Consider the following 15,046-nt stretch of genomic DNA (forward strand, 5'->3'; position numbering starts at 1 on the left):
CCCGGAGGCGGAATGGTGTTAATCCCCATTGAGTCCCATAGGACTCAATGGGGAAGTGGAAACACCGGCACCATCTTGTGATGGTGCTGGTGTTTCTACGTCCACTTGCAGGCGGGATGTGTTCAACCCGCCAGGTCAGACCTGGTGGGAAGATCAACTTCCTCCTGCAGGAGTCGGGATCGGGCGGTCCGGAATTAACAGTGGCAGCGGGATTACCGCCACTGTTAATTCCAGACCGCCCGACCTGTAATGAGGCCCAATGTATTTCAAGGTAGGTAATTGACCTATTGGCACATAACTATCTTCAATCTAATAGCGAGTTATACCCAGTATACTTTTAAGAAGTGTACAATACAGTTTCTAAGGTAAGTAAAACCCTTATGAAACTATCTTAGAATAGCACCAAAGCAATTCAGGGAAGCAAAACCCAGGGTTACAAACGAGCAGCCGCTATTCAAGGTCAGAAAGACCTATATACTTTTAAGAGAGGCTACTAGCAACTCAAAGACAAGTATTCACTAAAAGACTGTTTTACATCTGTATAAAGCAGACCAGGAAAGCAAACTTTATAATACCCTTTAAGAACGACAGTGTTATTCAAGGCAGGTAAACCCTATTGGTAAGCTTTTACACTAATTCAGTTAAGCCATGATAAAACAGTACCAACACTTATTACTTTTTAGAAGGGGGAATACACCATTCAAAATTAGTAAAGCAACTTATACACGTTTTAGTGGAGCTGAATGCAACTCAAAGGTAAGCATAAACTTAATGACACTTCGTAACTTCTTCACTCACAGAGATAGTTACCACACTAACTTCTTTAGCAAGTAAGTACTTTTACACTTGTTATACTTTCAAGGCAGAATCATTTTCTTATCCAGTCCTTCCCTAGTCTATAGCATGAGTTTTCTCAGAGGCCAAAGAGGGACCCTAGTTGTCCAGGTGCCATCTGTAGGCAGCTTGAGATAGGGTTCAGTTGCAGGAAAGTCAAAGTTCCATAGGAGATCTTCTTAAACAAGTAAGTATTCACGTTCAGAGTTAGTTAGTGTTCGGGGACTTCACAGAAGGCTCCATATATGTGTTCCAGCATTAGGCCTGGGCAGGTGTTATGGGCAAACTCCAAACCACACAAATCACCCACTCAGCCTGACCCGATGCACACCAGACTTAAGGTAAGTACTACCCAAACCCACACAGTATCTTAGGAGAAAAGAAGAGCTTCAGAGTGGATGCCTTTGGGATGCAGCAGCACAGGACCGGTTCCTGGTATCTTGGTCTGGAGATGAAAGAATTGGACACTGGATGTGAACTTGCAGCAGCAGTCGTCAGAGGAGGCTTCCAGCAAAGGACTCTTCATGGATTCTCGCAGCTCTGTGGATTTGGAACCTTTTTTCAGCAGCCAGATTAGCGAATATCACTGGTCGGATTCTCTTCACTCTCTCGGTCCTGCAATATGATGAGTGGACTTCAGGGGTTCGAATCGTGTCTCTGGAGATCCATTAGGAGTCCACCAAAGTTTCAGACGGATCCGGAATTCAGAAGACCATGCACTGCACTCAGGCTCGAGGTCTCAGGGTATTGGCAGTTTGCAGCCCAGCAAAGGTTGCAGCATGTCATGAAGGGCTCAACATGCTGGTCTCCTTAATAAAAGTGGATCTTATCAGTGTCTGGGTAGGTGTGGTTTTTGGGACCCCCAGGTCGATTGGAATGAAGTGTCGCATCAGGCTCAGATAACATAGCAGGCTCTCCGGTGCTGGAAATCGCTACAGACGTCTTTTCTTCATCTTCCTCTTTGGATTTAGCTCCACTGGTCGACTTGTCACCAGGTTCCTGTTTCGGAGCATTTATCAGGAACTGCAGCACAACTTCTGCAATCTTCTCCAGTTTACAGAAAGGGGTGGTCTGGCTTTCCTGTCAGGACACACAGCCCCCCATTGAGACTGGGTTCCTTTCAGGCAAGGTGAAAGACAAAGGGCTGCAGAGCCTCCTGCCTTCTCAGACACTCTGGAGCCTTGGCAGTGAATGCAAAGCATTCTCACCGAAGACAAAACTTCCACTGAGATCGTTCCCGCCTAGATCATATGGGAAGACCTCAGAAACAACAAGCACATGGGAAATGGCGAAAAAACGAGGAACCTATCATTCTGTGCATTACCGGGGCTGATTTAACAGCCTGCGAGTAATAAGACTAAAAAGTCACTAAGGTAAAACCACTGCCATCAGCCATTCAAGTTAGCTTGCAATTGTAACACATATGTTACCAGGTAAGTAAGAAAGGGGACACATTGTATCCCCCAAATCACTCCACATAAGGTGGGGTTTTCCTTCTCACTGAAATCAGTGTAAAGGGGATTTGAATCCCACAGGCTGTTTAAAGACCATGCATACTGTATATACTGTACATACTATTCAAATGTCTCAATTGTTTACCCTAATTGCACTGACTGTATATATTGTATATTACCTCCACATATTGTATTACTGTTAATTCTATATATACTGTGCCTTCTGTAACTTGATTATAAGCGCCCTTTTACTCCAGGGTCTGGTGCGCTATATAAATAAAATAAACAAACAAGCAAACTTTACTTCTTGGGAACAGTAGTTCACCCAAGAAATAATAAGAGAATTAAAAAGGAAGACATTGCATTTAAAATGCTTTGTTCTGCCATAGTACATTACAGTCAGTCAATAGTTATAGGAAACTATAACTCCAAGAATACACTATGGAGAGCAATAAAAAGGTCACCCATAAAAACAGTAAAAGACTAGGCAAGAGGGGGAAAAGATTCCCACTCACCAATGGACAAGATAAAATAATTACCAAGTCCAATCAAAACGTTCTGGGGTTGACACAGGTCAGGAAGATTTATCATAACTATGAAAATCTTACCTAACAGGACCGCTGATGCAATTGCCTAACTACTTACCTTTCCTTTCAGTTATTAGAGTAATTTGTATACATTGTATTGGCTAACCTGTGACTATATATGTTTTATACTGCTGGATTCATTTTTCTAATGTGTTTTTGGGTCTATAATAAATATAGTATTTCTGTACTTGCTGTCCGAGTGTAACCATTGCGTATTTCACTGTATGGACTCATTGTGAACTCCTGACCCCTCACCTCTCCTGAGACTTAGCCTTCACCACTCTCCATGCTACCTTGATTGGTTTGGCTGAACTCCCAGAGTTTCCTCTGTTCACTGTAACTAGGGTGGCCTCCTAAACTCTGTCCACTAGGCCAAAGTTTAGAAATCCATGCTCATGGGATACCAGACAGAGAGTGCATGCCTATTGTCAGTAATCTTTGTTTCCCAAATATTTACACTAAGGTGTAAGGTGGGAATCACTGACATGTCACATCTATGCCCCTTTGTCTCCCTGGCCTGCTTATAATTCCATTGTCTGGATGGTGGAGACTTGGTGTCCCTTGGAGACCGCTAGACATACCATTTCTCCTCTGCTGGTTTTGAAGAGCCTCTGCTAGAGTCTGGCTGAGGTAGACCTAGCTTTATTTATGAGCATTTACTAAGGAAGCAGGTTTAAATACTGTGCTCTGGTCACACAATCCATAACCAGAAGTGTTCTCTTTAGTAAATGTAACATGTGCATAGGTCTGTGCTGTTAGGCAGAATCCAGTGCAGTTCCCTTAGGGAGCACTACACCAGATTAGGAGTACAGGTGAGAGCACTAAATCCCCTTTGGTATCAGTCTGTACCACAAAGATTTAGTTGGTAGCTGTGGCTGAACAGTCAGACTTATCTCAAGAGGGAGATAAGCAGTATTCAGGGTTTACACATTAGGCCCATTAGACTATGGAACAAGGAAACACTGGCCAAAGCTTTGTAGTCAAAAAGTAGATATATATTTATTTTATACACTTCTAATAAAACACATGTATCACAAGTATCAAGCAAGTTAAATTAAGTCAAGGAAAAATATACACACTCCCTATATGAATTGTAGACCAAGTGAACCAGAGTGAAAACTGAGCAAAACGACACAGTGAAAACTACACACAAGGGATCCTCTAACAATTCCTCACAAGGGATGGAAAGCCCAAGTTATTCAGAATTAGGTTCTTATACACCCTAACAACACTTCCCATCAGTTGTGAACCAGTTCAGCAAGACAGGGCATCAGTGTAAGCAATACTTAAAATGAAAACTGAGCAAAATGGCATTTCACAATGATTATACAGTGGGAAGAAAGAGTAGTTATAAGAAGGGGGTGCACCACACAGTTCGAATGGAGAATCAATCTCGAGAAGGCAGATCTGACAAATGCGACCAGAGTGAGTAGGCCTGTGCCAGAGTTAGTGGTACAGGGCAAGGGCCCAGGAGCAAAATGTTCTTGTAGCTGCAGTCAAGTCTTTGGTTAACGATATTGGAAAAGGTGGTTGCAGATTTGAATAGACAATGTTAAGAGAGAGGGGCGGCCATACCAACAGGTAGGTAAAGGATTTAAAACACCTTTAGCACTACCGCGAAGAAAGGGTGGCTGGCGGAACAATGTACCTTAAAATCAAGAAGTGGCTCCTGCGGTGGCGGTTGTTCCTGGTAGTTCCTGCAGTTCGGGTGATCCAGCAGAGGAAGAGATGCTCTCGTCGTGGAGGAAGGTTCGAGTTACTGCACTACCCAGGGATGAAACCAGCAACGGTGCTGCCCGACGAATAAAAGGTATGCTCCTTTAAATCATGGTCCGGGTGGACTGGTGCCTGGCTATCCAGCCTCTGAGTACAGGGTACGGGAGATTGGACCAAGGCAGGTCTGGGAAGGCGATTGGCAAACTGGTTGGCCCCACCAGCTCAAGGGAAGAAGGCTCTTGCAGGTTAAGATCTTCTCTCGTCGTGGGAGAAAAGTGGTAAGACGCTGCAGCAGGGCTTCACCGGTGGTTCAGTCGATGCAGATGTCTTTGGCTTCTCTCCTCTTCGGCTTCTTAGTTCCAGTGGCGACGTGTTGCTCTTCCAGTCCTCAGGACCCTGCTTTTATGCAAAAAGATTCCCATTCATACAGCCTAGCTGTCAATCACGCAGTGGAGTGGTCATCTTGGCGGGAGACCTCACAGCCTATCAGGATAGAGTGCGACAGGGGTTGCTGAGGCAACCCTGTCCAGGGGTCCTACTCCCGCTTCCACACAATGGACCCACCCCAGACTCAGTGGAGCCGGAAGGAGGGCTTCTGGGCAGAAGCCCGCCAAACGGACGAACACAGGATCCCCGACCTGGGTTAGGATTGTAGAGAAAGACACGAGAAACAAGTTATATTAAAGTTCTGGCAAACAAAACCTACCAGAGCAAAGTTAATATTAAAATGCACCGGCGGTATGTTAAAGGCTGTCAGAAAAAGTGGTAACCTCGAACAATGGGAAAATCCCAAGGAGAAATATTTGCGGTCGAATATTTATGGTAGTAACCACTACCATCAGCCAGAAACTGTTGAGAGAGGTACTGTAGGGTACACTCCTGAAAACGATCATAGGGGAAAAACTATTAACCCCTTCCAGTACCTCCATAGTAAAATGGGTTGTACTGGTTTAGTTCATAGGATTTGACTAGTAAAGTCAATGGGGACTATACATGCCCTGGGAGGCAGTAGGCAGTCCCAGGGTATGGAGTCTGTTTGGGGGTCGCTACGACACCCCTGTGTCACTGCACTGAGGGTGCTGTGTAACGCATGTGAATAAAGATGGTTCCTATGGGGTTGTGAAGATCCCATAAGCATTAAACACAAAAATAGCCTAGAACACACATAGCAAAAATGCCTAAGAGTGGGGAAAAAGAGTCTCACTCTTAGCAGTTAAAAAGAAACAAACCCTTCAAATCCAGCAAAGCTGCTGGGGGACTCTTTAGGTAAGGGAAATTAGCCATAAAATGAGAATTCTCCCTAACATTTGCATATAAATCACTTTGCAGAGATGGATTTCCCTCTCTTAAGTGGCATTTTAAGCATTATATGCAAACCTGGCATGTTTGTTTGTTCTGCCCACCAAACAGTTGTATGTTTGCAGCTGGGAGTTTCTGTTTTTATATGTTGTAAGCTGATGGGAGCAGGTAATGGCTTGCCTGTGATATAATCGTGTGTTCTGCTCCATAGGATAACGTTCCCTGCCAAGACCGGGAAAGGGAAGAAACGGAAGGAGGAAGATGACGAAGGATGCAGTGATGAAGTTGGCATACTCCTTGTAGAACCTCACGTCATCCCTAACCGAGGACCATACCCATACAATCAGCCCAAACGGTAATCTAGTCAGTGGCATAAGCTATACCCTTCCCTGTAAACAGAGGCAACGTGGAACATGTTTTTTTGATCACTTTGAATGTTTTTTGTGAAAGGCTGGGGAGGTTAGCGCTTTAATTTGTATATTGTTGCTCTAAAGCATGCTGTTCCTCTAACATGTGGCCTGAGCTATGAAGGGTTTTGAGCGTCATGCTGAAGTGGGAGTGGCCATCCTTAATGGGATGAGATGGGGAGCACCACTGTTAGGAGGTTTTACAAAAGTCCTATCTGTGAAGGCTTTAGAAAGCCCACATTGGATGAACAGGGGGACACCCCTTAGGGTTAACCTGAACTACCCAAAGGTTTGGCAGTTATGGCTGAGCCACCTGCTTTAGTCTAGGAGGGATGAGGTCTGTAGTGAGGCACACAGTACTCAGAGCATACACTTAGTTCAAGGAAAGACTTGCACACTAGAACACTCACCCCCTGGGCATCTTCTACAACCAAACCACAGACACCCTGTACTATCCCCTGGCTTCATCTTCATCTGGTCCTCTGTGTGAGATGGTAAGATTTTTCATGCTTTTCTCTGCACTTTTTGTAATGTGATTTTGAGTTGGTGTAGAGGAATGAATGGACTGTGATGATAGGCACAACTCCACATGGTGCCACAGAGATCAACATATTAATATGCTGTACAAAGGTGCCTCATTTTTTTGGGTGTGTGTGTATGTATGTATATATATGATTTCCACTCCTCTTAAACAGACAGACAAGTCCCAGTCTTCTGTTATACCTAGGACCCATGCTAAAACCAGTAAGTCTAGTCAGGATAAGGCAGAGAAAGTCCCAGAAAGGGTAATTCCCAGTTCTAGAGAATGGTCTAGTGATGACATAGACCGGGTTATGTCAAGGATGTCATCATTGGCAGATTTTTACACTAAAAACCCTGAACACGTTCTCTCCTATACTCCCGACGGGTCAGCACCCTCAGGCTCTAAGGATCCAGTACCTCCAAGTAAAAAGTCCCGGTTTGAAACACCAACACGGTCTTCTGACCCCTTCTATGTACAGCCCTACTCTCAGTATCAAGGAGAGACATCCTTTTGTGAGGATCCAGATTTGGGCATGTTGGAAGAGCAAACTGGTACGGGCTACTATGGGGATGATGAGGACCTAGAAGAGGAAGAGGAAGACCCTGAAACCTACAGAGTAGATTCCCCGGTAGAGAAGGAACCCCCGGTTACCGACTCCCCTGTCGACAACCAACCTCTCCTGAATGAAGTTCTGTCTCAAGCAGCAGAACATTTCCACATTGACAACCCAGGTTGCTCAAGAGGAGAGGGACTTCGCCAAGGAGTTAGTGGGAGAAAGGAGGCCTGTTGCTCAGGCCATCCCGATCCTTAAATCTATTCAGAGAAGAATAGACCCTTCACTTGTAAATCCTAACCTCACCAGGGCAGTGAACCCCAGGATTGAGAAACCTTTCAGGGCAGCCCAATCAGACCCACTGTATATAAGGGGACATCTGAAGCCGGACTCCCTGGTTGTTACGAACACCCGTAAGAGGGCTGGAACACCTTGTCATCGTCCGAAGCCCTCCAGACAAGGAGAGCAAGAAACTGTATGGTTTGGGCAGGAAAGTAGCCTCCACTTCCGCCTACCAGGCAAGGATTGCCAACTCCAGCACCCTGTTGGCCAGCTACAACTGCCATCAGTGGGAAGAAGTCGCGGCACTCATAGACTCATAGACCAGAACCTTTAAAGAGCCAGTTGGCACGAGTTTCTGCGGAGGGAAGAGCCGTGTCCGGTTGCATTTTAAAAGCAATCTTTGATGGCGCGGATAACGCCGGCAGATTGATAGCAGAAGGTACTGTTATCAAAAGACACGCTTGGTTACGGCAGTCTGGATTTAAAGCTGAAACCCAAGCATCATTGTTAGATAAACCGGTGGAGCCGGATCTGTTGTTTGGTAAGGCGGTCGAGGACGCGCTGAAAAATGCCAAGGACGAGTATGAGACACTCAAATCCCTAGGCCAACTAACCAATAAACCCCTTAATCAGAGAGGGAATGGCAATTTTTGTTGCCCACGCGGCCAAATTTCCTAGAGAGGATCTAACTATTCCCAGGGGCAGGGTACACCGTGGAACAATAATAACCAACAATCTACCCAGGGTTATGGCAGGGGTAATAAAAGAGGACGTGGTAGAGGTAGAGGCAGCCCCAGTAAAGGAGGCGGCACGCCTCCACCAAAACAGTGACGCTCCGTTCAGGGTCCCTTCTCACACAACCCCAGTAGGGGGACGCACTTCCAACTTCACCCGAGCTTGGGAAGGGATCACATCAGACAGATGGGTGCTGTCCACAGTATCCACAGGGTACTGCATAGAACTGTTAGAGCCTCCCCAAAACCATCCTCCACGACAAAAAATACATTCTTTGGACCACGAGAAGATCCTCCTCGAGGAGATCATCAATCTGCTAGCAAAGGACACGATCGAACTCGTCCCGGGACACCAGGTAAACAAGGGTATTTATTCAACTTACTTCCTTGTGCCAAAAAAAAGATTAAACAATGCGCCCAGTATTGGACTTACGGCCTGCAAACAAGTATGTCAAGCCCCAAAAGTTTCGCATGACTACTCTCCAGGAGGTAATCCCCCTCCTAAAAAAGGGGATTACATGACAACATTGGACATGAAAGATGCCTATTTTCATATTTCCATGTTCCCAGCGCACAGAAAGTACTTGCGCTTCAAGGTGGACAGTCGGCACTACCAGTTCAAGGTACTGCCCTTCGGGATAGCTTTGGCTCCAAGGGTATTCAACAAGGTACTGGCGGTGGCGGCAGCACACCTAGGAAGGGAGGCAATCCCGGTGTATCCTTACCTGGACGACTGGTTCATCAAGGGGAAGACCCCAGTAATTTGCAGAACAAACATTCAAAGGACAATCGACCTCCTCTTCGAATTGGGCTTCTCAATCAATGAGAAAAAGTCAAGTCTGGTGCCAAGCACCTCCAAACAGTTCCTAGGAGCTATCCTAGACACTCAAGAGGGGTTGACCTTTCCTTCCGAGGAAAGAATTCGGAATATACTGCTGCAAATTCCCCAATATCAGTCCGGTCCCCAGATAACGGTACGCAAAGCAATGCGTTTGCTAGGCATGATGGCGTCATGTGTTGACCGGTCCCCCACGCGCGCCTGCGCATGCGTCCCATGCAGGAATGGTTGGCGAAACAGTGGTCTCAGGCAAGTGGTCAGTGGGACGATCTAGTGGTCGTTTCGCCAACACTTGTACAAAGCCTTCACTATAGACCTAGTACTTTCTATAGCCTTCACAAAGCCTTCCACTATAGACCTATTCGCCACAAGCGAAAACAGACAATGCCCAGGATTTGCATCCAGGTTCCCCCAACCAGACTCCCAGGGGAACGCCCTGTGGATGAACTAGTCAGGAATGTTTGCGTATGCTTTTCCACCAACTCCTCACATCATGAAGGTGGTCAACAAGATGAACAGAGAATCGATGACGCTCGTCCTGGTTGCTCCCATGTGGGCGAGACAACCGTGGTTCCCACACTTACGCAGAGTAGCGGTGTGGGAACCAATCAAACTTCCGGCCTGGTACAACCTACTGTCCCAGCACCAGGGTCAAACAGTGCATCCTCAACCCAACTCAATGAACCTGGCAGCATGGCTCCTGATGTCATAGAGTTCGGGCATCTCAATTTACCACAGAGGTGTATGGACATCCTAAAAGAATCTAGGAAGCCAAACACGAGGCACTGCTACTTTGACTAATGGAAGAGATTCGTTATCTGGTGCCAGAAAAAACAAATCAACCCAGTTGATTGCACCCCTTCCACTATTGTTACATACATGCTCCACCTGCTGGATGTAGGACTGGTTTTTAACTCACTGAAGGTACACATGGCAGCTCTGTCGGCATACACAACTTCCCATAACAAAGTATCGTGGTGGAAAGTACCAGTAGTTAAAGCCTTCATGGAAGGAGTAAAGACACTGCACCCTCCTATTTCTAACCCACCACCAGGGTGGGACCTTATCGTGGTGCTAGCTAAACTCATGGGCCCCCCATTCGAGCCCATGCATAAAAGCAGTCTCAAACACCTGACTTATATGACGGCCTTCTTAGTAGCGATTACATCCATAAGAAGGGTCATTGAAATTCAGGCTCTGTCAGTGCAAGATCCCTTCTTTACTGTCCATAAAGATGAACTGGTTTTACGCACACACCTAGGTTCTCACCTAAGTTTATTTCCAAATTCCACGTAAACCAGTCCATCGAGCTTCCGGCTTTCTTCCAAAATCCACAAAGCTCGGCTGAGGTGAAACTACACATCTTAGATCTGCGTAGGGCGGTCCTTTACTATGTAAACAAGACCAGACCGCTAAGGAAAACAGATCAGCTGTTTGTCTCTGTAGCTACAGGCAGAGAGGGGGAATCGCGTCTCTAAAGGTGCCATCTCTAAGTGGATTATTAACTTTATCCAGCTGTGTTACTCCCTTTCTGAAAAAACTCTGCCTTTCACGCCGAGAGCCCACTCTACAAGAGGCATTGGGGCCACTCTGGCTTTCATTGCAAATGTACCCCTTGACACCATTTGCAAAGCAGCTACTTGGAGCTCTATTCACACTTTTACTCAGCACTACTGCATTGACACCCATTCCAAGACATATATACAAGTGGGACAAGCGGTTCTAAGACATTTATTTGCTCATGACCCTTCTCACATCCCACCCCCTTCTTCAGGTACTGCTCGCTAATCTATGCACAGCATGTGATCTAAGCAGATTCCACAAGCCTCAGAAGGGATACATTACTCACCGTAATCGTATTTCTGATGCTTTTATCTGCTTAGATTCACATGCGACCCACCCTTCCTCCCCTCTGAGAGAAGGCGCATGGATACTTGTATTCTTAACTTTCTATCTATCTGCTTGGATTATCTGTACTCACACTACTCCTCATGCTACCTCATGTCAGAAAAAATACAATCTGAGGGTCATAGACGTGTGAGGGATCATGGGTACAGTGGACGTCACACTAGGGATAGTATTACTGGCACGCCTGTGTCGACGCCCATTTTCGAGTTTCGAAAAACAAACTGTAATACTCCGCAGCTTCCACTAGATGTCGGCCTATGCACAGCATGTGAATCTAAGCAGATACAAGCATCAGAAATACGATTACGGTGAGTAATGTATCCCATATATTATGCATTTATTTTATATACACCAAAGCTTGTCACTTTTAAATAATGTTAAGTACTGTCACACAGCATTGAACACAGACTATATAAGCAATAGCAAAATGATAAACAATAGTTTAGAACACTTTTAAAGTAACACAAATATGGTAGAAACTTCTCAAACCGGTATGTAAACTGTAGACCAACTTGTATACTTTAATTAATCCCTGCTTAACGAAATCTCAAGACGTCCAGCCCTATTCTAAGTGAGTCTCACAGAGTCAAGGTGGGCACTGGGGATCCAGTGGCCAAGGGCAAAAGAGGAAAAGCAGGTAAGCAGCAAACAAGGCAGTGTCTATGAAGAGGTCTTCAGGTTTACACTTCAGTAGCAGGAAATGTTCTTGGTATAGAGCACAAAGGGTTGTCCACCCCAGTGTAGCTCAGTGTAGACCTAGGAGGGGGAGGCAAGTAACAGCTTAGCTTCAACCCTCTGAAGCACAGGAACAACAAAGCAGGCCCCGGTTAAGTACTAGGGGCTATCAGTAAAGACGTTTGTGCTGAAGGACGGTCCCCAAGGAGAGGCGACCGCAGACCCCAGTTCGGGCTTCTTATCTTGGCCACTGAAGAAAGGAACTTGCAATGGATATGATGGTTGCTCTCGAGTTGTTGGACGCCCAGCAGAAGATCTTAGCAGCACTGGCTCATTGGCGCCTTTTTCAAGGCTCGGGTGGACGGTTGTCGTGTGGTAGACTTTGCTCCGGTTCTTGGTCCTCGTCTTAGCGGAGGGGTTTTTCAGGAGCGGAATGTAGTCTCTGGAGTTCCAGGAGGTCGACTCTGAAGTTCTGCTCCAGGACCCTTGTCTTTTATGCAGTGTGAAGACACCATGAAGCAAGACACAGACAACAGACTTAGAGTTCAAAGTAAAACACTTGATTAAATCAAATGCCAGGATGGTAGAAGGCCTAACCTGCCCTATGCTAAGGTGGGATTTCCCTACCTGAATGAACACAAGGAAAGTCTTAGTCAAAGAGAGCAATTTAAAAGTCTGTCAGTGTCCAAAGCCTATACTTGCGCTCACAACTCAAGCTAACCAATGTATAGGGATGCCAAAACCAAATGAAATGGAGTTCAACTCAAAGTTCTGAGTTTCTTCCGGCTCGCAGCTTTCTCTCGGCTCCCCTTCCCCAAGTATAAGCAAGTTCCATGAAAAAGTCTCACGATTACCTTTCTCAAGTTCAAGGCGATGCAGTTCAAAAACAATCCTCTGGTTTCCCTTCCCCAAGTTCCAAGCACCACAGTTCACAGAAAACAAAATGGTCTTGAGACTCGTTTCTGAAGACCCCACACATAGCTTTTCAAGTTTCGGGGTTCCCTTCCCCAAGACTTCACTTCATCATCCCAATGTCTTTGGGTTTTAAACATTTACGTCTCCCCGGTCTAGGCGCAGTTGTCGGACCAAACGGTCCACCCATTACAGGGCACGCAACCAGGATCCCTGACTGATGTCTAGGTTTACAATGTTCTGACTTTTCCTTACCAGCCTCTTGGCTCTGCCATCATTTGTCACACATCCTTTCAAGGCTTGCACCTTGTCGCACTGCATTCATTCATAAAAGTTCAGATTAAGAGTGTTTTGGTCCCACCCACCTTCTTATAACTCGTCACACTTGGGCGCTATTCTGTAATTAGTTTTCACTTGGGCATTTGGGTAATTCACTTTATTTGCTTGGCCCAGGAAGGTTTTCATTTAACTGTACACTTAGAATGCTTAATTTCAGGGTTTCATTTAATTCAGTGTTCGATAAGCATTCATGCTGCTTAATTGTAAAGTTCCATTCTGTGCAATATTCATTGATTTTGCTTGATTTTAAAGTTCCATTCAATTCGGTATTCAATACACATTCGTAGGAGCCGCCCCACTGTGCAACCGTCCTCTCTGACACTCACCGGCTTGTGTCGTCTCTTGTCAGTGGTTCCCTCTACTTCTCCTTCACCTCTGAAGCCAGGAAACTCACCCGCTGGAGCTCTGCTTGCCTACCATGTTCCTCTCTGCTCGCCGGTAATCACAATGCTAAGGTCCAGACGCGGACGGCGTCCTGCAGTACTTACACGGCCCACTGGCCACAGGCTGTGTAGGGTTTCTGTGTAGTTTGCCGGCGCCCTGGCTCCTCGTCCGGTCCCACCACAGCTGCCTCCTCTGAAGCAGGGTCCCCTGCTGGCCTCTCCCACACAGGCCTCCCTCTTGCTCCTCGTTCTGCTCCACTGTTCTCTTTTTATACACCCTTGACAGGCAGCAGGTGTGGATCTCTAATATTGCCTGACAATTAAAGGGACATGCCTCACCCTCATGGCTCCTTGTAGGCATCTTCCTCGTCCCAGTACTGGTGAAAGGGGTTAGTGTTCATTACTCTTAGTTGCTTCTTCCTCGTCCAAGTATTAAAGGGGTGGAATGGTATAGTGTTCATTACTCTGTCGCCTCTTCTTCGTCCCAGCACTGTCGAGTGTCATGTGCAGGGAAATGAGGGGAACAACTTTATAATAACCTATGCAAGTCACGGAAGGGTTTGGTTGAGTCTCAACAGGATAAGGGGGATGGCATGTCTTTCCTAAGGGTACCCCACTCCCAGGTCCCAAGGACCCTGGAGCCAGGGGATTCTCCCTCGCTCCTCCACCCCCAGGGTCAGGATCCAAGTGCGATTTGGCTTTTCTCTGGCCACCTGAGAAGAGGGTCCTGGGAGTGAGAATACCCTCAGGTTTTTCACAGCATGAAAACTGTCTGAGCCTACAAATCAACAGACATGCATTCATTCAAACATGGGGGGGTGGCAGTCCAATGGGACAGCCAGCCTCCTTGCACAAACTGGTTTCAAGCAGGCACACTGCAGGACAAAGACCAGCAGAGTTTTGGTCACCTCTCCCACTTCCTGTCCTTTCAGGCACTCAGAGAGCCTGGCAGTCTTTCCAAGGGAAACACGACAAAGACAAAAGACCCATCAAGACCTCCCCTACCCAGGCAGGTAGAAGGCGGCTCAGGTAAGAAGTCATCACAAACAGGGCTTACAAAAGTACAGTTTTAGGTGAATGGTGACCTAAGTGTCCCTTGTCGCAGCTGGAATGTTAGCCCTTGACAGACGTCCAAACAAAGTCATGCAAAAAAGGTACGCTGCCACGAGCCTCTCAGGTGAACTTGTAACGGTAACTAAAAGATACTGGAACAGTGAGAAAAGGGAGACAGTGTTTCCCTTCTGCACTCCTCATATTGCGGGGTGTGCTGATCTCACAAAATAAAATACAGGAGGGACAAAAGGGTTTTCCCCCTGCCCTGGTAACACAGGTAAAATAAAGAGGAAAGCTCAAGGAACCTCCAGCAACACTGCACAGAAAGGGGTGTGTGCTGCAATAATAAAATGTAGATGCCAGAGAACATGGCGGAAAGCATAACTCCATTAAAGAGTATCAAAAGGGTTCCCAAGGTTAGAGTTAGAGAATGAGAGGGTGGAAAAAGGTTCTCGCTCACTCAGGAGAATCATTCCAGAAATCCAATAGTCCAGCAAAAATGCTGGGGAGCTCACAGCGCTAAAGGAATAACAAATCAAATGGCAGGGT

The 15,046-nt window shown here is 46.3% G+C and overlaps 1 protein-coding gene across 1 annotated transcript in view; it reads left to right on the forward strand.

Moving 5' to 3' along the window:
• Window positions 1-15,046, forward strand: part of AQR (aquarius intron-binding spliceosomal factor) — an 877,350-nt gene that overhangs the window by 454,093 nt on the left and 408,211 nt on the right. The window contains exon 21 of the mRNA XM_069638728.1: window positions 6,102-6,245. Within this exon, the coding sequence (XP_069494829.1) occupies window positions 6,102-6,245 (144 nt within the window). The remainder of the gene's footprint in view (window positions 1-6,101; window positions 6,246-15,046) is intronic.

Source organism: Ambystoma mexicanum, chromosome 14, assembly GCF_040938575.1.
Source record: "Ambystoma mexicanum isolate Mex_15411 chromosome 14, UKY_AmexF1_1, whole genome shotgun sequence".
NCBI lineage: Eukaryota > Metazoa > Chordata > Amphibia > Caudata > Ambystomatidae > Ambystoma > Ambystoma mexicanum.